This window comes from Cinclus cinclus, chromosome 3 (genome assembly GCF_963662255.1).
Source record: "Cinclus cinclus chromosome 3, bCinCin1.1, whole genome shotgun sequence".
In the NCBI taxonomy this organism is placed as follows: Eukaryota; Metazoa; Chordata; class Aves; order Passeriformes; family Cinclidae; genus Cinclus; species Cinclus cinclus.
The window spans coordinates 45,891,238-45,914,146 of NC_085048.1; the positions used below are offsets into that span (position 1 = coordinate 45,891,238).

The 22,909-nt window shown below is 38.1% G+C and overlaps 2 protein-coding genes across 3 annotated transcripts in view; both read right to left on the reverse strand.

Annotated features, from left to right (window-relative positions):
- Positions 1-652: 652 nt before the first annotated feature.
- Positions 653-15,716, reverse strand: TUBE1 (tubulin epsilon 1). Of its 2 annotated transcripts, XM_062488740.1 has the most exons (13): positions 15,692-15,716; positions 15,544-15,617; positions 13,769-13,821; positions 11,621-11,678; positions 10,945-11,060; positions 9,796-9,917; positions 8,326-8,513; positions 7,337-7,512; positions 6,417-6,557; positions 4,786-4,926; positions 3,729-3,903; positions 2,477-2,591; positions 653-781 (listed from the first exon to the last, which is right to left on the reverse strand). In XM_062488740.1, the coding sequence occupies exons 1-13, from the start codon at positions 15,714-15,716 to the stop codon at positions 774-776; spliced, it is 1,392 nt and encodes a 463-aa protein (XP_062344724.1). In that variant the 3' UTR covers positions 653-773. The 2 variants fall into 2 exon arrangements, with proteins under 2 accessions (XP_062344724.1, XP_062344723.1); XM_062488739.1 differs by lacking the exon at positions 653-781 and having other exon boundaries at positions 978-2,591.
- A 6,079-nt stretch (positions 15,717-21,795) lies between these two features.
- The window catches only part of LAMA4 (laminin subunit alpha 4), a 95,899-nt gene continuing 94,785 nt past the window's right edge, over positions 21,796-22,909 (reverse strand). Inside the window, exon 38 of the mRNA XM_062488741.1 lies at positions 21,796-21,941. Coding sequence (XP_062344725.1) covers positions 21,796-21,941 — 146 coding nt within the window. The remainder of the gene's footprint in view (positions 21,942-22,909) is intronic.

Consider the following 22,909-nt stretch of genomic DNA (forward strand, 5'->3'; position numbering starts at 1 on the left):
TATCCAGCAGAGTGACCAATGACAATAGAAAATGTGAAATGAAAAAAGAGAAGAGATTATGCTTCATCCAACCTTGTCTGACCAATATGCTGAAGAAAATAAAGGTATTTTATAGTATAAAATTAATTCTTAATAGAAAATTAAAATATTTGAACTAATGGAAAAATGGATGTATTAGCAAGTACTAATAAAACATTTACTTATTTCTTTTTTATGGGTTTATAAATAACTCTTCTATGTTTTCTACCATCAATCATGTTTCAATAGCAAACTACAGATGCGCAATTTCAAGCAAAATAATGTAATGTCCTGAAACATAAGTGCTGCTAATGCTGTCCTGATGCAAAGTCACTCCAAAAATATTTTCTATTTGTTAACTGACAAAGGAAAAATCAGGCAGCTTTCAGATTGAGTAACTTTCAAGATACTTCTAAGCAAATGTTGCAACTTTTTCTTACATGATCTGCTTTTAATGTTCAGGGTTTTCTTTGTTTTAATATTAAAGATTCCAAAGGGAAAAACATGTCAACCAACTTTCCAGCTTCCAACAGCAGAAAAGCTAGTTTTTTCTGGATGCTCAACTACTCAAAGATACAAACTAACTTTCTGTGGAGTGTGCTTGGACAAGAGGTGCTGCATTCCTAGTAAGTCCAAAATGATCACTGTACAGTTCGAGTGTCCCAATGAAGGCTTCTTCAGGTGGAAGATGATGCAGATAACATCGTGTGTGTGTCAGAAGATTTGCAGTGCTCCGGGAGATATATTTTCCCAACTCAAACTCCTATGACAAATTACATCATTGACTATAACACACTGAATGCAACAGCACATTCACACCCTGAAGAGTCAGCATAACCCCCTGCCACAGCAGTGTTTATAATGAAAACTCCACACATGAATATTCACTTATTTATTAAAGAGCACCTGCAAAATGCCAGAGCGCATCTTTTTAAATGTAACTGTTTCTTCATGGGGAGATACACCCTTCTCAAGAACATATCTAACACCAGCAGTGCTCAAACAAGAACTTCTGGTAACTAGGAAAGGCACAGCAAGAGACCTTCATACCCCACTGTAAAAAGATTTTGCCCAGAAAGACAAAGTGATGCTCTAACCTATTAGGGGAAAAAGCTGCCCTGTAGTAATTCATCTATCATTCTTCATTCTTAAATTAACCTTTTCTGCTATACATCCACAATAGCAAAACACATCAATGCTGTTTTGAAACTGAAATTGTCAACTTTAAAATAGACTGCTTTTTCCAACAGATGGTCTTTCTCTAGAATTATGGATAGAAACACTGGATGTGCAAAGGAACAAATAAGTGGGCAACTGCAGATAATAGATGCATGACTTAAGAAATTTGCTATTTTTAGAACATTTTCTTAAAAAATGCTGTCAACAAATGTTATTACAAAACTTTATTGAATACTTCTGGGCTTATACATTCAAAATTGTACTTACTTATATATCCACTCCAACTGTGCTAGAATGACTTCAAATTTCAAGAAATCATTGTATCAATCCATTCTCATCTGTAACAGTTCACTGGCAAGTAACTGCAAATAGCTGTACGCTCTATTTTCTAAAGGTTCTTAACTGTAATATAAAAAGCTGCTTACCTTGATAATTATAAATATTAAATCTAGTTTACTTGCATTCTTTCAAGGCTATAAGTGTTTTTCTCCAAATGGTCACAATAACTTCATCCTAAGTGCATGATTCGCTCAGAGGTATTGTGTATCAAGTGCAACTCCGCATTCATTAATATGACTCATTAAAAGATTAATTAATATTCCAAGTATAATACTTGGAACAAAATTTATTTTTCAGAATTTTCTGTTATTGCCAGTTTCGGTATCAACTGAGAATGCTCTAATATAGCTAAGTACAAAATAGAAGCAGAAATACTAAAACGAGGAACATAGCTTAGAGCATTCTGAAACATCTACTGCAAAGTGTAAAAAAGCTTCATTAGAGACTTGCTTTTATCTTTGAAAAGACTACATGGGCTTTTCTTCTCTTCAGAGTTGCTTGTTCAAAACTAAATATAGCAACAGCAATCCTTCTTTGAAGCAAGACCTACCTTTAGTTTACTGTAGGTTGAAAGACTGAGGAAAGAATTACATTTTTGGCTGCTACATACAAACTCTCCTCCTTTTCGTCACAGAATATGGCGTGTCAGTTTACTCCACAGTTAGGATTACTGGCCTTACTGATACCAGCCACAATTAGGTGCCTTCAAATCTTTCTTACAGGCATGGCTCACCACTTAACGACAACTCTTGAGGTAAGGAAGTTGTTGTGCTGGCCCGACATTGGAATTAAAATAGTCAGACATGCTGCAAGTCATTCTGGTTAAGTGAAGTGGCTGGATGCTTAGGGAAAGTGCTTTTTTGCTGTTGTTGTTTTTAAAATCAGTTCTTCCTTCTTTAAACAGCTATCTTCAGCCTTGAAGGATCTACTCTAGGCCCACCTTTTGTAGCATCCAGTTCATCGTACTCTTGTATTAGGTCAGACAAAGAGGATATAGCTTCTGAAAAACAGCTTTGCTCCATCCCATCTATTTGCAGATAATGGTGAAGGTGAGCCTAAGAGAATAAAAACAACAACAACAACAAAAACAAACAAACAAACAAAAAAGACAACAAAACAAAAAAACCGTTATCCTTGTCTTGGTATTTGATTGCTTTGGCTCAGTAAATACCATTTAGTCTGCACTGAAGAGGGGAGAGCAAGCCCTGTTGAAACAGCACTTAGAGCCTTCTATTATTACATCCCTTGTTTAAACACTTGGTAACTTTGGTAACAATCCCCTTGTGAATCACAGTCAATATGACTGACATCTTAAAACAGCTGTCTTTTCATATTGTCTTTTTTGGGTACACCTGACCAGCTGTGGATTTGGTTTACATGGCAGTATTCTGGCAGCAGGGGGAGCACAGGCAGGGCTGCAGGGGTTGCGTGCGTGAGAAGACAACAGGAGCTGCCCCCATGCTGAACAGAACCATCCCAGCCAGCTCCAGTATGGATGGACCACTGATGTATGGAGTATGTATGGAATACTGGCCACAGCTGAGCCCATGAGTGATGCTGGTAATGCCTCTGTGACAACATATTTATTGAGGGGTAAAAATGCTGCACAACAGCTGTGAGAGAGAAGACTCAAGAAAATGTGAGAGAAACAGCCCTGCAGACACTCAGATCAGCAAAGAAGGAACAGAAGTAGAATTCTGAGGCTGGGAAGAAGGCAGTGGAGTGGGGGTGAAAGTGTTTTCAGTTTTGTTTTTATTTCTTGCCATCCTACTCTGCTATTATTGGCAATAAATTGAATTATTTTTCCAAATGCCAAGTCTGTTTAGCCCTTGACAGTAACTGGTGGGTGTTCTTCCTGTCTTTATCTCGTCCCACAAGTTTCTCACTGTACTTTTCCCCTGTCTTGCTGAGGAAGCAAAGTGAGAGAAAGCTTGGTGGACTCCAAGGTTTAAATACTAGGAAGAAATCCTTTACTGTGCACTGGAACAGGTTGCCTAGAGAACCTGTGGATCCTCCATCCCTGGAAGCGTTCTTGGGCAGGTTGGATGGAGCTTTGAGCCACCTGGTCACACAAATGAAACCCTTGGGCTATGAATTATGAACAGTCCCCTCAGGACACTAAGATCTGCGTTTCAATAATGCAAGATGCTAATGATTAGTGACTATGGATGTTATAATGATAAGAGTTGCACCTTTTTCTTGTAGAGCTTCATAAATCTGTCTTTGAGTTCAATGAAAGTTGGTTTTACACAGGTGCTGTTTGCTAAAGCCAGAAGGGAATGGGAATGGCCCACAGGAGGTACTGAACACAAACCAGTTTTCCAGCCCTCTTGATTCCAGGAGGCAAAGTGCAGAGAAGGCTTCAACCTGTGATACAAAAATTTAATTATCTAAGGACTATAAAGAGCACAAAGGCTAACTACTAACAGTTTCAACTAACAGTCTGAAAAGGTTAACATTTAAGCACTCAGGATTAAGGAGGACAGTTATAACTAACACTGTGAATAAGATATTTTAGAATTCAGACTAAACCACTGTGTCTCTATGTTAAATTTAAATTGTGAATATCAATTGTATTTTGTTAATTTTATGCATTGGGATTTGAAAAGTGAAGTTACAAGTACCTGCTTCTATTAAAGGGACTGCAAGTACTCTGAGATTTAGTAAAGGGGCAGATTAATACTGTGTGGGGGCAATCAGCCTACCTGTAGTTTTGAAATAAGTAGTATACTTTAGATTCCCAGAAATTTTCCCCATGCACCCCTGTCCACCCAAAAATTCCATTTTAACTGCCTTTCCTGCTACATCTATGTAGCTCAATAATGTTCAGGGGAGAAAATGGGTGCTAACAACACAGTTATTAAAATAAAGATGATTCCCTACCTATATGAAACTAACCATGGAAAGAAAAGGGTCTTCTGTTCAGCAGAAACAAACTTCTACTACAGAACTTATTACTCCAACATCCACTGCTGTTGGGAGACCCCTGGAAGGCTGAGCTTGGCTTTTTATTGCAAGCTGGAGAAAGAGAGGAGTAGCACTTCCCTTTACTTAAAAATCCAGGAAAAATATGACTTATTTTCACTCATTACATAAGTTAATTATGCTTTCTTCCATTCTAACAATAAGAGAAGGAGGTTGGAGTAAACTGATTTAGTATTGAAACTGTTCAAATGAAAACTTGGAATGCTCTGGACAACTGACAGTTTCTGTACAAATCCCATGACTTCTCTGTGTGGGATTACAAACCTTTCAATATTTCTGCGAAGGTCTGAAACCTGCACATTTCCTCGAACAAGAAGTGCACAGGCCAGGTAGAGGCTGTGCTTTGGATCTGCTTGAATTAGTTGATGATCTCTGCTAAATGCATCTGAGAACATCTGATCCAACCTGGGTAGAAAGAAAACAGTTATCTTCTCTTACTAAAGTAGGATAAAAAACACACCTTCAGGGTTTAAAAGTTTGTAAAATTCTGGATAAAGGTACATTTAACCCAGGACTATAAATAATAGGAAAGATTCAAACCTTTATATGTACATATGTTGGCATTAGAAGTTTTTAAAAATGCACTGGGATACATGTTTTCCTCACGCTCAAGTTACAAGCTACTGTTGAAGTGAGGGAAGTTGCCTTGATAAAGGCAATTTGAGGCCAATGGTTACAAAGTCTTAAAATTATGTAAATCTGGGGTTCAGATTATGTGGCAATTGAAGTGGACAATCTCACTGGGAAGGATCTGACAAGGAATATCAAAGTGCTATTGACCCTAACAGAACTGATTATCTGCCTGTTACACTTCATTATTCAAAAGGATCAATGAGTCATAGAACTGTATTAATTTTGATTAATGATTTGGGAAAAGACAGGCTATACATAATTGTCTAGTCTACTTATCCTAATTTTATCACACGACTGCCTTAAAAGATGATAATGCAGATTATATTCTCTCTTCACTTTCTTAACCAAGTTTCACTGTACTGTGGGATAACAAAGATGGTGTTCTGCCGACCCACAACATGTAAGCCATTCTTTCCATTTGCTCCAAATGTTGTATATTTATAATCTCTTATTTATTTTTTTTCTTATATCACCACTGCCACAATCTGCCTATTACAAAAAAAATAAAGGAGAGAAAAATATTACTGTTCCCACTTCATTCTGAAACATCTTTGACTGACCATCTCCTCACAGTCTACTACCTACCCCCCAGCCCTGTACTGTCTCTTCAAGGTATGTTTTCAACAGATCCAACTGTCACAACTTGCTATTGGAAAATAAGTGTGGTCCTGCACTCTTCTCCAGTTTGCACACTTCCATCAGTTACCCTTAGCTGTCTCTATTACTATTTGGGCCTCTTGCTGACTGAACATAATCCACCAAACTCAGTAAAATCTATTTTTAACTGGTATTTTTTCTGCTGTGTCAGAGGGATAAATATCTCATAACGTTTGACACATCAGCTTATCATTACAATAAGATGTTAAATAGGCTCACTTCATCTCCAGACTGAAGTAAGATGCCATTATTTCCCCAAAGAACCTAGTTAATCCCTTGTTTGTCTTTAGAATATTTTGTCACTCAAGTGCAAACTGTTACTCGAAAAAACTTGTGGTGTGGGCTCTAAGTAATACATTTTCCCAATAGAAACACTTTTCCAGCAGAGATTAAAAGGATGTCAAGAATATTGGCTGAATGATTACAGAGGAAAGGGACAACACATGTTTCATAAATCAGCAGGATGAATTTGAAAATGTGGCAGACATACAAGTTTTAGAACTTCCACCATGAGTTTTGCTACAGAATGGAACTTTTAAGTGAAAACTATGGACAAATCAGAAACTAAGCTTTAGCTTTGAAACTCCAGTTATATTTTTTCCTACCTTCTAGAAGGAACATTAACATCTGCCAGTGTATACAGAGGAGTCAAGCTTGAAACCAAATAATGAAGTCGAGGAAATGGAACCAAATTCATGCTGATTTCATTAAGATCCGTGTTTAGGGAACCTTCAAATCTAGCAGAGCTAAAAAATTAACAAACTGTTATGAAACTGCTACAAACTAAGTAAATCACTTGTATAAGGTAAACTTCCATGAAATCTATTTTTCAGCTGTTCTGTAGAATAAAACTGTGAAACAGCACTCAAGCAAGTGCTCAAACATAATTACAAAACTTTCACATCTGGTAGTAACAATGCTATGTCTGATTTACTTATACTTCCCATTAAAGAGCAATAAGTTACCAAGAATGATTCCTTGTTTCCCAACTATAGACTTTAGCACTGATTTATTATCATTAATAATGTTTAATATCACTTAATACTGGTTAATTAATACCAGCTGGCTAATACCAGTTAATTAATACCACTTTTACTAAACACATGTGATTTAGCATTCCTGACAAGCTGTTTAAAAGAAAACCAGGCCAATACTCCTGAAGTATTTTTTCTTGTAGCAATAGACAGTTTACAAGCAAAAACAAAAATCTAACAATATTTATGAAATAATGCAACTGGTCTAGAAAGGCAAACCTCTGTGGGTTCCATTAGGCACTAGTGGAAGACAATATCTTTCTCCCTATAAACTTACTTCAGTTTTAATACTATCACGGCTAAAGCAACACCACTACAATTTGAATACTTCCAAACACTTGAGCATCTAGTAATCAGTTCTTAAAAAGAGAAGACTCATGTAGAATGAAAACCAATTAATATTACTGAAGTGGATACAGGCCTGAATATTTACAGCTCGCACCAAGTCCAGCAATCCTACTTTGTAACAGAGGAATAATCTGTAACTTTACCTTGTCAGGTTCAGCAGCAAGTTGGCTACGATGTTATTCATTGCATCAAAGGGCTTCACTCCTAGTGCTTTTGCACTGCCTGCACTTGATGTTACCAAGCTGTTTTGCTTCACAGTTGATCCTAACTTCCCAGAATTGATCATCTGATGAATTTTATTAACTATCTCAAACAGAGACTTTGAGAGAGAGGAAAAAAAAACCCACAGAAGTAGTCTTGAGTACAGAACTTTAAAATTCAGTAGCCTGCTTTTTAATTTCTAATAATCTTGAAAGCTCAGACATTGTACTTTTAACTTAAAGATTATCCCTTCGATACATCTAAGTCCAACTTTTGAGCACCTCCAGTTGACTGAAGTGTTTCTAAAAGTCTGTGCCTTACATATCAAATATATACAAAGCTTGACTAAGAGGTTCAAATTTTATTCAGCTACTCAAAATCCTTATGAAAATTTAAAATGCAGTTTTAGAAGACAACACCTGCAAAGCAGAAAACATAATCCTAACTAAATTTTACTTTCTCTTGCTTTTCTCATAAGCAAACAGCGAGACAGACGCTGAAGCTAGATTCAAATGAGTCTAGAACTTGGTAAGGTCAGGTATTATCCATGATTCCCATACCACTAATCAGCACAGATAAGTTTGTTGGAATCTGGAGCAGTCCAACCCCTTGCAGGACCCTAAAACACTATGCACAAATTGATTTCTTAAAAGACACTCTATCTCAGTAAATACAGGCTTTTCACTGTTTACCTTGAAATAGACATGAAAAAAATCACTCTACCTTACTTTGAAGGAGCAGAGCAACTTTTAGTTGATATCCACATTAATTTCAAAAGCTTTCAAGTGACTTATAAGTTCGATTACTACTTTAAAAAGTGAAATTATGCTTTTGGAGATTTGGAAAGCAAATCACTACTGAAAAGGAAGAGATGCTTCCACTGTTTAATAATAATTTTAAAAAATTACAGAAATAGAATATTATTACTTACTTCATTCTCTATTGGTAGTACACAGTCTGCATGTTCATTAAGTTCCTTCATAGCCAGAACACTGTTATATGGAGAAGTAATTACATCATCTTCACCAGAGGGATAAACTGAAGTAACAAATCTGTATACTTCTGGGAATTCCTCCTCAAGCAAATTTAGTACAAAAGTTCCAAGACCAGATCCTGTCCCTAATTATGAATGAAGACAGAATGAGAGAAGACAGGTTCACCACATTATCTTAGGCTCTAAGACTCATGTAGGAAACATAAAACTTTTCAATTATATATGTTAATGAATATTTTATGAAGCATTTGGTTGACAGTAGAGGCTACTCAAATGTAATTAAGGCAGGAAAGTTTTTCCCAGACAGGAAAATAATTAAGTAATTAAATGATTTCCCACAGTATGTCAGTCAGGATGAAGTATACATTCTCAAAAACTTCTGCAAACCATAAAAGTCCTATTACACAACAAACATTTTTCTGACCTAGTATTTCTACTTCTTATTCTCAATTCTGTAATTTGAATTATGAAACACAATATGTGCTTAACAGTCTTGAACTGCCCCAAACAATACTATTTTGCTTTTAGGGTTTTTTAAATGAAATATTTTCATTCTTCAGTAAAAAAAAAACTGCCCCTTCCCCCCAGCACACAGGCTTTTTTCCTCATTAACACTAAACATGAAGTCCTGAGTTCAAAACAGAGAACTGAACTGTGGTCTTTTTCTGAATATTCAGCTACATTCTCAGTGGCAGACAATTTAATCTATGAACAAGACAGTTTTCACAATAACAGTAACAGTACCTGCAGGGTCTCTGAAATTAAGCAAACGGCCACAAAAAAGGCCCTTGACAAAATCCTTGCTTCACATTTAGAGCTATTTTCTGTGTCTTTTTCCACATCATAAACAGTTATAATACATGCTACTCTCAGGCTTCTGGGGTAGGAAGGCTTAATGGCAATGCAATAATGACAAAATTGTCACTGCAAAGGATTCTCCCTTTTCGCTTATTAACAAAGGAACTAGATTGGATGCAAGAGAATGATGTGGAAGGAAAACAGAAAAACAAACTATTTCTAAAGTTAAGCAACATTAGAAGTGTCCTTCAAAGCCTTTTAGAAAACTTCTTCTCCACAATTAAAACCAACTTGATTATGACAATGCTGTCAGCATTCAGAGGTCACTGACCTTTCTGATCAGTAACACCTCCGTGCTCGTCTTTGGTACCTGTCTTGATCTACTCACTGCCTCATCTTTAGACTTTTAGCTGCATTTTTGTTCTGGGTAGCACATTAGAGCTCCTCCATGCTCTAGTAAAACAACTGACAAATAATCACAGATCCACTTAATTGTTCTATGCTAATTTTTAAAATCTACATTCTGAATGATGTAGAATATTATACTGATTTTCTTTTTTTTTCATCTGTGGCTGCTGCAGTCATACTCTCCATAAAAAGATTACTTACCACCTCCCATGGAATGAATTATAAAGAAACACTGTAGACAGTCACAATGTTCAGCAGTTTTTCTCAGCTTTTCCACTATGTTTTCCCGGTACTGACAGCCGTATATCTTATGACCTACAGCCCTAAGGATATGAAAAGTACTTTAAAACTCCCCCCACAAAAAAAAACCACAAAAAAAACCCCACAACTTTTTAATTTTAATTCCTTCTATGTGACATTTTAGAATTCAGAGTCCAAATCTGGAAGCAATACCTCATCTGTGAAAGTTTCTAAGTTGTGACTACATATGAGCATATGGGAGTCAAGATGCGGTTTTAACTTGGAGGATGTAAACAGCTCTAAGTTCACAACTTTGGAGTATGCACTTATTATTCTGTCCTGAAAAGGAAATAAACTCCCACAATGGATGATTCAATTGTAGTAATGAAATGAATGCTACACAGTCCTTAACAAGAAAGATATCGCTATGTAATAAGCATACAGATCATCTTTTGATTACTATGCAAGTCAGCTGCTACTAGTAACAAAAAATACCCAAACAGCTCATTTTCAACACACTTGTCTGCTAGATGGTAAAGTTGTTTTACTCCCCATACTGCACTCTCTTTTGGTACATTTGCTGGTGATTTGCTTTCCAGTCTGTAGTGCACTGAATATTATTAGAGCACCTTAAGGTCTCTGTAAAAATTTGGAATTCATTATGTTAATCAATCTTATTCTGAACTTCTCTTTTGGTAATGTAGTTTATATGCACAAAGCCAGACTCTGTGGTGCTTAGAAATCAGAAGTGCATTTGTTCATATATCTCATTTCCACAGTAGCAGCACAGCCTCAAACTAGATGACGGCTTTGACTAAGCGATGAAAGCAGCTGAATGCCAAAGAAACAAAAATAAAAAGCATGTCCTTTTGTAAATCAAAATCAAAAAAAGAAGGAGAAAAAGAGACAAAATGATATATCAGCAGAATTATTCTTCTGTAAGAGCCTTTTCAAAGCCCTCCTCCAGGCAACAGTGACTCCAAGTTTGCTGGTAAAAGGCTGCAGCTCTCCAGGTGCAGAACGACACAGAAAGCAAGGGCTGGTTATCATTTCCCCTTTCAAATGCCATCTAATTAGCTGCTAAGAAATGTGTTCTAAAGGGGTTCTCACCAGTTGTTTCCCGAACCAGAAACATCTGTGATAAGCTGCTTGCTATCAAACACATCCCTCAATGGTCCCTGTAGAATTTCATTTACCACACCCTCCTCCATGTCAATCAACAGTGCCTTTGAGAATGGAAATAATTTAAATTCAGTCAGTAAGCAAACCACCCTTGAAATAATCACACAAAGAAATATGAAATTACTTACAATAGAAAAGGTATTCTGGTTTCTACTCTGCTCCAGAGAAACTTTCCCCCCCAGCTGTTAACTAGGAGACAAACTAGATTTATCTTAGCTGATTTGCTACCAGTTGTATAATAGGAGTGCATTTCAGATTATGAAATTTTGTTAAAATTTTATAATGTTTTGCCTCACTACTTAGAAATTAAAAAATTAAAATATTTTTGTTTCAAGTTTCCTTGCTTCTTAATTATTTAAAGTGGCTCAAAGAAACCAACCATTAGTTAATAATACCTGTAATAATTTTATTAAAATTTCAATATAAATTACTCAACAAGACTAGCAGCAAACTGCACTACTGCATTAATACAAGTTAATATTAGAAAATTTACTATTCAAAGTAGTATTTAAACCTGTATGCAATTTTGAGAACTTCATGAGAATTCCCACAGTTGAACATAAATATTAAATGGAAAAAGAATGACCTTTATAGATTGCCTTACTCGTGCTTTTAAAGAGCAGATTTTTCCTTTGTAAATATCAGGACCATTATCATCACTTCTGGAAAAAAAAAAAGTAACAGAAAAATCTAAGAACAGATTCGCAGCATAAAATATATACTACAATAAAATTCTAGCTCTTTTATTTTGTGTTTGGAGGACTAGGACAATGCAAACAAACAGAAACACCCTGAACATGCTGCTAAGACCTTATAATTCCTGAAAGTAATACCATTACAGGACATGATCCCAATCAGAATTATCCTAAACATTACTTCAAGAAGCTGAAAGATAAGCATAAAAGTTTACTCTCAGGTACAGCCTCTGCTTTGTAGCAATTCTACAAGCATTGTCAAAACTGGAAAGGATTATCTTTTATCAGCACATGATACGTGTATCCACATCAAACAGTGGAAAAAAGCTCCCCATGAGCTTTTCAGTGGGGGTACTACAACACTGTGCTTGTGCTCTAGGTGTGAAAGCTCTGTAACTGCACCAGCACAGTGCTGTGCTTGACTTATTCTGCTTACTATTATTTACCAGTTCAGAAATCCTGCTGGGCTGACATAGCTAAATCTTCCTTCTTTCCCAGGACTGGTTGTACTGAGCCAACATAGCAGACTATAAAATATGTTACAACCAAATTTTTTTCCACTCAAATGATGAGATACTCTGGTCTGGTCAAACTATATTCAGCACAAGGGAAAAAAAAAAAAAGGCAGGGATACTAGAAGACTGATCTTATTTTCTCTTCCGTTATCATCTAATCTGGGAGCTGGCCAAGCCAAAATTTAAAGTATGTCTTAGACCATTCTATATTCAACCACCATTATATTCACAAAATGTCAGCTAAAATTCACTACGGCACCTATGTTCTGAGCCTACTGAGTGACATCAGGAACAAGGGGAACAGAGTGCAGGGCTGCACTGGATTACTCAAGACTTTTTCAACTTCTCACTCAAAGATGGTCTCTAGACGTTTCTCATTAGGTGAGCAGCTCACAGCAGCCTCCAATACTCATGTGATTCCTCCAGCCTACACAACACCTACATAGGAGTACACTATAGCACCTAAAGCCACCTACAGAATTTTCTTCAGGGACTAACAACATTCAAAGAGGAAATAAAACCAACCCTAAGACAACATTTCTTTTTCTTACTGTTGGCTTTGTGGTCTTTCATGCCAGATCATACCTTCAATCACTTGGATTCAATTGCTGAAAAGAATTCCCAATATTCCTGGAACCATGGGATGGCTTGGGTTGGAAGGGACCTTAAAGATCACCCAGTTCCAACCCCCCTGCCATGGGCAGGGACAACTTCCACTAGACCAGGCTGCTCAGAGAGAAAACAGATGTTTCTATTGCAGCCAACCCATCAATTACAAATTTGGTGGTTCCATTTGACATGAACAGAAACAGACATTTTTATGATCAAATTTTCTTGATTTTAAAAAAGAAAAAGTATTCTCAGAAATGCCCATATAGAATATATACATACATTTCCAATATTCTTTCAAAGAGGTAAAATTTGAGACAAAGCAATTTGGATTTCAGTGCTGTTCTAGTTAAAATCACATTGTTATACTGCAACCTTTTCATGTAATGGAAGGAAATAGAAGTTGGTCAAATGTTTTTTATTAATTAGAATGTAAGAGGTGATCCCAAGTACGTATTTTCTTCTTGCAAACTACAAAGATTTCTGTAACTGGATAGATAAGAGATAATTGAATGGTTTTAAGGTATGCATTGGTTAACAAAATGTCAGACAATTAAGACTTAAAAAATTGTCAGTTTTTTCTGACTATCTTACACACAATTCCTCTTACAACTCTTCAAGAAATACTGCTCAGTTGGTATTCAGAGGGCACACAATCTGATTATTACCTGCAGTGGCAAAAGCTGTCTACATTTAGTACAAAACAAAATGGAAACAAACCCACACACTTTCAACATATTTAACAACTGAAGTGTATATATAGATAAAATAGGGATGCAAAGATGAGGTTTTGAGAAGAATACAAAAAAGCAGACTCTTCTTCTAGCACAAGCTATATATGACTTAAAGAAAACTGTAACTTAGGTTAAAGAAGATACTACATGTGCTGATCTACCACCATGTAAACTCATGAATTGCTTGAAAAAACCTTACCTTGTATCTACGTTCCTAAAGAAACTGCTTAAGGCTTCATCATACATTCCTTTCTAAAAAGAAACAACACAAAATTATGTGTAACGTCAAAAATTCTCAGTGATTTTTCATGGAATAATTTAAGTTGGAAGGGACCTCTGAAGCACACCTGTCAAACTTTACCACTTGAAACCAAGTGAACATCTCTATTGAATCCAGCTAGTTCCAGTCAGCTCTAAAAAGAACATTTCATTGAAACATCACCTTGTCATTAAAAACTGAGAGGAGAATGTAACCAGGAAATTAATTTTTCAGCACAAGATCAAGCAACTGTAGTAGTTTACTGAAGGTCCCAATGCAACTATTAAACTGAAGAGCTGCTCTTCAGCTGACTCAATTCCTCACTGACACAACTCTCAGTTCATCATGACTTCCATGCCTGTGATACCAACGCCCATGGAGTTCTGGAAAAAGGACAGCACAATCACACTGATTCTTGAACTCCCTGCCAAGGGATAGCATGGAAATTACTTACCCCAACATAAAGCTAAAGAGATCTGACAAGTTTAAACACCTTAAAGGCTTTATAGTCACAGCAACAAAAGTGTGTTTTTGTTCAGGGTACTCAGCACAATCCTATGCCTCCTCATGTTGCTATTTTGGTCAGTAAAACTGTACAGCAAGTCACTGCATGAGCTATCATGGAAAACAATGGTGGGCTTCGGGGGCATCCTCTTTTGCTCTACTGCCAGTGGCAAAGTGCTGGCACTGAACAGCCCTTGCCATGTTGTTAACTCCCTCAGGCCTGCTAATGCCTGGCTGTAGGGACACACACTGAGCTTTTCAGGGTGGAAATGCTGGAGAAAGCTGACCAGAATTAGTAATCACAGAATATTCCGAGTTGGAAGGGACACAGAAGGAACATAGAGACCATCTCTTAGCCCTTCAAAGGACAGTCCAAGAGTCACACCATGTGCCTGGGAGTGTTGTCCAAATGCTTCTTGAGCTCTGACAGGCTCGGTGCTGGGGAGTCTGCTCCAGTGCCCAACCACCCTCTGGGTGAAGAACTTTATTCTAATACATAACTTCAATGCTCCCTGACACAACTTCAGGGCATTCCCTCGTGTTCTGTCACTGGTCACAACAGAGAAGAGATTGGTGTCTGTCCCTCCTCTTCCCCTCATGAGAATATTGCAGACTGCAAAGAGAACCTCAGTCTCTTCCAGGTTGAACAGACCCAGTGACCTCAGCTGCTCCTCATACAGCTTCACCTCAAGACCCTTCACTATTCTCATGGCCCTTCTCTGGACGTTCTCTAACAGCTTAAAGTGGCTTTTTATACTGTGGCACCCAACACTTGAGGTGAGGCCGCCCCAGTGCAGAGCAGAGTGAGACAACCAGGGGATTGTCCTTACACTTGCCTGGCTGGTGATGCTGTGCCTGATGTCCCCCAGGACACCACTGGCCCTCCTGGCTCCAGGGCACTGCTGGCTCATGTTCCACTTGCCATCAACCAGAACCCCCAGATCCTTTTCCAGCGTCTCATTCCCCAGGATTGCCCCGTTAAACTTCACACGGCTGGTGACTGCCCACCCTCTGATTTAACAAGGCCTCTTGACACTCAGCCTTCCGTTTTGTTTTCACGATTAGTAAAACGGCACAGGAAGCTGGGGGTGGCTGTGCTCGCAGAGAAGCGCCTTTAACCAAACAAACACAGCGCTCCGCAGCCACAGCGACCAATGCGGAAGGCGGCGAGGGAGGCTCGCCCCGGGCCTGCGGGGCAGCGCCGCTCTTACCTTGTTGACGGCGGCGTGTTCCCGCAGCGCCAGGTCCCAGAAACGGCATCCCACCTGGTTCCCGCACTGTCCCACTGCAAAGGGGAGAGACACGGCTGAGGCACGGGGAGGGGGCCGGCGGAAGGTCTGGGCGCCACGACACCCTTACCCTGCACCACCACCGACTGGGTCATGGCAGAACCGGCGGCGCAGTCCGGGTTCGAAGTCGGCGCCCGGAAGCCGCGCCCCCTGAGTTCCTGCGGTGGAACTTCCCAACCGTTGCCTTAGCTGCGGGCGCTCGCCGCGAGTGGGACGTGCCATTGGGGAGCGGGGGGGAATGGACGGCACGGGGGAGTAGTGAGGTTTTTCAGGTACTCGATGAGTCTGAGGGGGACCTGAGATCGACTGCCGGGTCTCGGCTGAGGCCCAGATACAGGAGGCCTGAAAAAAATCCTAAAATAAAGTCTCTGCAGGGGAGAACAGAAGTATTTCCATACACTACAGTTCATTATCCTTTATGGCTAAAAATGGTGCGACAAAGAAGTGCTTTATTTCCCCCAAATACGCAGTTCAGGGAGATGGTGTGAAATGTGCGAAACGGTATGAAAATACAAACTAAAAATTAAATGAAAAAACGACCATTCGGAAATGCTGTAACGTGCCCTCCCACCAGGCTCGCACATTAAGCTCGGTTTCATATTGTGCGTGCGATTGTGCGGGGTGAAAAAACGAGGAGTGCAGAGACGCCGTTGTCTGGGCACGGCAGGACTGGTGTGCAGCGCAGCTCGGCTGCAAAATCGCAGACCCGTTCAGGCTGGAAAAGACTTTCAAGAGCATCGAGTCCAACTGTTAATCCAGCACTGCCAAGTCCAGGACTAAAGCAGTAAAGAATGTGGGGCGTGCGAAGCTTGCAGAAAGCTGTGTCTTGTGACACAGATGGCATTTCTGCTTCCTGTGGGAGGAAAAAGGCACTTCCATGCAACCCAGTCCATTAGGTTTTATGGCTAAAACCTTCCAACAAAATACTCTTTTTCCAAGTAGATTTCTTGTAATGCTGGTGCACGGAAAAAAAAAATACAAGTGTTAAATAAAGTTTTTTGATCCTTTATTTGTTCCTAGACATGACCGGGTACCCTGTAGAGATTAATTGTAGATTTACAGGGAAATAAAGTTACAGTAAATGACTATTTGAAAAAAACTTTCCTGGAAAGATTTTGCATGTATTGCAGCAAGTAAAATATTGTACAATTCAATATAAGAACACGTTATATATAATAAATAGATAGATACACAGATTAATTTTGTAAAACTTAATTGAAATAATATTGTTCTTAAGAAAAAGTACTATGTGGCCCAAGCTTACTCAAGTTTCATGTATGAAATATGTGAAAAGGACCATTGGCTTTAGGTCATGTTTAGCATGAACAGAGTAATACTGCCTCAAACATGTCTTTTCTACAAATTAATCACCAGTGTAAAACTACATGGAAATCAGGAAAGCAGTGATTTCTCTCTGTAGACTAGATGTAACCTATAACTTAATTTTGTTCCCTGCGGTTTTTTTTAAGTGGTGCAGACTTCTAGGCAGTGCTCTGTTCTTGCTATTGGATGTCAAACTGCTTCTATACTTCTTGTCTATTGTCATGTCCTTAAAGTCTTCTCTTCACATGTCTTCTTGGTCTTAATTAAGATTAAAAGCAGTACAACATTGCTTATAAACATTCTAATGCTTAATTTAAATTCTACAGAAAATCTTACTGTATCTGACTTTCTTTCTTGTGTAATTAGCTCCACTTTCTACTTGTTTTTTAAGTTAGTTGTGTTTTTTTTGTGTTCTATGTCCCATGAAGAGTCAGCTTAGTGAGATTCACTGTATTGAACATGATGTTGCAACAAGACACTTTCAGCTTTGGCTTCCAATTTTCTTTAAGGCAAATGTAAAGTGATTATTCTCTTGGAGCATGGAAACACTGTGAATTGGAGATGCAACTGAGATTCATGTTCATGTGGGGATATTTTTTAGCTGCCAAAGGAGGTCCAAAGTTGGAAGGAATTTAAAGCTGATTGTGTAGTAGCCAGTTGGGCTTGATGCATATGCTCAGATGTTTAATGAAACGGTCAACTCAACTCTGTGAAAGAAATAATCACACACTTGACTTTCTGTTTACTATAGTATAAAATACATGAATTGATAGAGGTCCCCTTGGAGACACTTTTTGTCTATGTTAATCATTTAATCAACAGACTTATATGTGTTTCTTACCCTTAATTTCTCAGTAATGTTTTGCTGATGTGTTGTACAGGAATGGTGTTCCACAGCTTTGGAACTCAAATTGAATAATTATATAAATAACTTATTATGTTATTTAGTGGAAATGAATTGCCATGGACCACAGTGAATCTGTGAATAACCTTTAAATCCCACGCTGTAACAAGAGGCAAAAGTACATCACAAGTTAAATATGTGTGCTATGTTTTCAGCAGCTTTTTAATAACAGTCATTTGACTATTTAGGCCACGTGCTGCTGTAGTCTGTTCCAGACTACACTGGAATTTGAACTAACGTTATCCTTTGTTTTATATCAGGTCTTAGTTCACATGTGAAGGTCTGTTTGTTTATAATTTTAATTTGTTTTCTATTTTTTTGTTTGAGTTTTTTTCTTTTTAATTCAGAATTGTAATTTTGGAAATTACTGTCAAGCTTATAACACTTCATCTTTCATTTTTCTGGTCAGGCTCTTGTCCATACTCTGGATTCTTGAGGAGAAGGGTGTTCTGTACACATCTTGAGATGCAAGAGATAGAGAGGGCTGAGATCTCATTTAAATCCTGTCTTTTGAAGAAGTTTCCTGAGCATTTGATCTTGAAATTGATTTCTTTCTTACATAGTCAAGCAAATGTCCAATTTCAGAATATTTTGGGATACAATAACAGCATAGTTGCAGCCCTGATTTAGATAATGGCTGTAACAACACTTATTAAAACCCTGAAGGTGCCAGAGAGAAGTTATAATGTTCTTAGGGTCAGTGCTCATTTTTTGTAGGCTTTCTGCAGCATTTAGATAGTTATATTCATGTTAAAATTTGAAATGGAAAATCTGACAATGTAGCTCAGAACCTGAAGGTTTTTTACAAATCTTTGCAGATGAAGGGTCTTGTACTTTGAAGCTATAATTTTAAAGATAGATACAGAAGACAAATTGAATTCTGGGGAGATTTCCACTTAGGCAGTTGCCTTCTCTTAAACACCAGCAGCCTTGAAATGAGTGTAGAGGAATGTACAATATAATGCATCACATACTGGCTTTCTTTGGAGCATATGAAATGGTAATTTTAAGGTCTATATGGGTGTTGAGGGCAGGGAAATTTGCATTATTTTCTCCTGAGTCTGCAACTATCCTCTGGTTTATAGTGTTTTTCTTTGGATACCCTCTTCTGCAGAGGGAAAACCCACCCCTCTGAAGCCTAGAAGGGAAAATTGAAGAAGACATCCTCTAAAATAGTTCTGTGTTTGATTAGCTGGTGATACAGTAAAGAGAAATAAATTGACTTGTAGCAGTTTATGAATTTTAATTGGTTTTTATTCACATACTGGTTTAGTGTATTTAGTTTTCCATATATAAAATATGCAAAGGACTGATTAAATCAGAAAAGTCATTCTTAAATATAAATCCACAGAATGAAACCAAATCACATTGTAGCAAATATGGCTAAGAGAAATATGTTTTATTCACAGAGCTTGGATGTGTATATGAGAAAATGTGCTTTGGTTTGAAGTAAGTGTGAGACAGAAAAGCATTCCGAGTATGTGTGTACCAGTTAACATACAATGTTCCACTTAATACCAGCATTCACTAAACTCTGATGCTCTTAGAGGGCACAAGCATTTGCTATTCCTGGCTATCTCTGCTGAACAGCTGCAGGCAACTCAAAAGGAATTTCAGTAATCCTTGTAACCAACCTATCTAAGCAGGGAATCTGCTGTTCTTTTCTCTCCAGCAATAAGGTCCTGGAGACCAGGTCCTGGGGAAGCTTAGCTCAGGTTGTGGTGTCATGAGCTTTTCTGAGCCAATCTAACAACTCACTGGAACTGGGAGGGAAGGACTTCCTTTTTTACCCCTGTTCTCAGCTGTATTGCTCTGACACCATCCATGGCCTCTGTAACCACTGGGAACCCAGCTCAATGATCTGAGGACATTCGCCCTCAACACCAATAAAAAAAACCACCCGAAGCAAAAGCCCTAAATTATCTGCTCCATTTCCAAGTAGTAGCTGGGAGCAGGAAAAAGCTGAGCAAGCATACTGGTTTTGGTGTCTGAGACAAAGATGGCATTTGAAGGCAAATGGATTTAGGGATCCATGCCTGATCCAGAGAGACTGCAGAGGAGAACTCCGACTGCTTGCTTCTCAGGTATGAACAGTGGGCTTTGGAGTGATGAAAAGAAGGGTCTATATATTACTCCTGTGTGAAAGGGGTGTCTATAAGCTTAGAATTGGAAAGGGAATCCAATCCTTGGAGCGTATTGCCTGAGACCTTCAGGGAAGAGAAAGGGAGATCGATTCAGGAGAAGGCAAGCAGAAAAAGGAATGGGGCTGAACGTATGAGCAGAACTGACAAGGCTGGTGAAAGGAGAGGCAGTGGTTACTGGAGCCACACTGTGGTCACTTACGACCCAACACCAGAACTCTAGAGACAAGTGGAGAGTCCGTGATGGGGTCCCACCTGCTGGAGAGTTCCTGTGTATCCCGAAGTTGCTGTTCTTTATCCAGAGTAAGCCAGGTCTGCTGCGATCTGCTGCAGTGTGTCAAAACCCTTTTTTTACCCTACTGAGAGGAAGCTGCTGGTTAGCGCTTACTTATGTATCTTATTCTAGTGGTTCTTCTATCTGTCCATGCTTTCAGGATCTTTGGAATCCAGTTTTCATTTCTGTGTTTTCCAGATGAATTCTTATTAATTTTTAGTCTTTAGGGTGTCATCCTTTATTTTTGCACTTCAGAGTTTCCTGCTTTGCAGCTGGTCATATTTTGAGTTGGTTCCAACAATGATTTGCTCAGCAACCATGAAACTTTCTATAACATTACTTTATTATTTAAAGAAAACAAATCTGAATGGCTTTGATTCCTTGCAGGTGATGTCTGAAGGGACTAAGTTTTGCAAGTGACTTGTCTCTATCTTGTGTGCAAGCCTATTGTGAGTAGAAGCCTACCATTAACTTCCATCTACCTTCTGTGGTTATAACACAGCTCAGATTTGCAGCCCTTTGCTTTCTGTTTATATCTTCTTGTTTCACTCTTGTTTCTTCTGCTGCAGCAAATCTTCCAAAGGAACATGTCCCTTGTTTGAGGATTACTGCTGTAAACTGAAATCCTGCAGGATTCTTATGGGGAAGTGAGGGTTTTGTATGATAATTCACCTGAAGCTGTGACTGTGATTCTTCTTTCTACGCTTCATGTTTACTCATGTAACACTAGTGCAAATAAGATCACGATGAGACTGTGAATTTAGTGCTGTGTTTGTATGTGAGCGTATTTAAAAATTCAGAGGAAAAAAAACTTGAAATTTGGAATTGTCTCTAAGGCAAGCATTACTCTAAAATTACCTAGTTTGGGTAAATGAGCATATGTATAAAGCATCTGTCTTAAAAGATATACATCCTCTGTTCATATTGTGCTAGAACATATTCACAAAGTCTAGAAGTTGAATAAAAATTTTAATTTTTCATTGTTTGTAAGCTTACATAATTAGTATACTCTCTTCCCCCCATTTTATTTGAGGAATATATAAGTGAGTTGAATGGAAAATTAAAAATATGCAGTAAGATCATTGAACAGTATTTGTGATGTAAATGTATTATCTATCTTTATTCTTTAATGTGCATCAGCAGATCTTTTTCTGTGGAACGAAGGGTGACTGAGATATGGAATGAAATTATGCAGAGGATCTATTTTGAATGTAACATATTTAATATAATTTTAATTTATTTTATAATCTCATGTTTTCATGTAACAGACTGGCGCCACACATCCACTATAAGAAATGGTAAAGCTCACTCTTGTGGTATATTGAGAGAAGTGCAGAAGCAACAGCCTTTATTCTTCAGTGATTTTGGTTTGTGTGTAAATATTGGAAGTGACACACCCCCCCTTCCCCCCTTCCTGCTTTCTGTAGATGTAGCTGTGATATTTTCATTCTTGTCTTGCTGGACATAGTTTCTTTTGTTCTATTTTTCTTTCTGTGGTCTAAGGAACTTTTCAAAACTGATGCAGTGTGCTATCAGGCTGCTGGGCAGGTGTTAATGCTTACAGCACCACTAACTAAAGCTGCTTTACTAAAACTCACTGGCTTTTCATCAATCATGAAGTTACGAATGCAGCCAATGAAGGAATTGCGTGTAGTCAGGCTTGATGTTAGCAGAGACTCTGGAAGAAGGAGATTAAAAAAAATAAATAAATAAAAAATTAGAGCTTATGATGGGCAAAATAACCAATTTGGTAGCAGGATCTTTTAGCTTTCTTACTAAGTGCAGCTCTTCTGAATCTTGAGAGTGTCAGAGTCCTAGATGCCATTAAAGTATGGTTAGTTATCTGCAGTTATGTAAAACTCTCCATACTCTCAATTGAGACAGAATTTTGCATTTTATGACAACTACATTTTCTTTTAAGTAACAGAGTAGATGAGTTCCAGTGTCTGTTTTTGTAATTTAACATCACATGTATTGTCATCGGTGTCTGATTTGTTAGTTTGCATCCGGTTTGCTGTATCTTCAGGGAATTATTTTGTATTGTATCTTGTTTGTTGTTGTGAAGTTCTGTGTAAGGGTTTCCTGTGCTGGGCTGATAATAGCATTATTGAGCCAATGTATGGCATTGCTTTAGTATTCTATAATTAATGTAAGAAACAGAAGGCTCTATTATGAAGCAGAACAGCATTTGCATTTGCAATTACCCCTTTATACTACCTCTCTGGGAAGAGTTCTGTCCTAATAAAATTCCAGTTTGGATTTAAACAGTGAGCAGGCTTCTATGCATAGATTTTATTATTCCCTTTAGGCTCATTTTGCCTCCTAGTAGTGTGGGATGGATCTGAACATGATGCACTCAAGCCACTAATCCAAGATAAGCATTGTAATGAATTTTGTAGTTAGAACTGTTAATGAGTGACATGCAAGGCTCAGAGAAATAATGCTGCATGTTTTCAATGAGAAATATACTGGAGTTGACTTAAAAATTGAATCATGGATTGTTGATTACAGTTTGTATATGAACCCCAACAGAGTAGTTCTGTCTGTTGAAAAAGGGAAGAAAATGTAGTCATCTTGGCCCATGCTACACAGATGGTCTGTGAGTCACAAATACACAGGAGCAGAAATCTGTCTAATAGAAATCCC

Coding starts and splice junctions, on each gene's coding strand:
- TUBE1 (XM_062488739.1), bottom strand. CDS start 15,716: ATGACCCAGTCGGTGGTGGTGCAGG. Junction 15,618..15,691: donor CCAGTCGGTGGTGGTGCAGG/GTAAGGGTGTCG, acceptor TCCCCTTTGCAG/TGGGACAGTGCGGGAACCAG. Junction 13,822..15,543: donor AACACGCCGCCGTCAACAAG/GTAAGAGCGGCG, acceptor GTTTCTTTTTAG/AAAGGAATGTATGATGAAGC.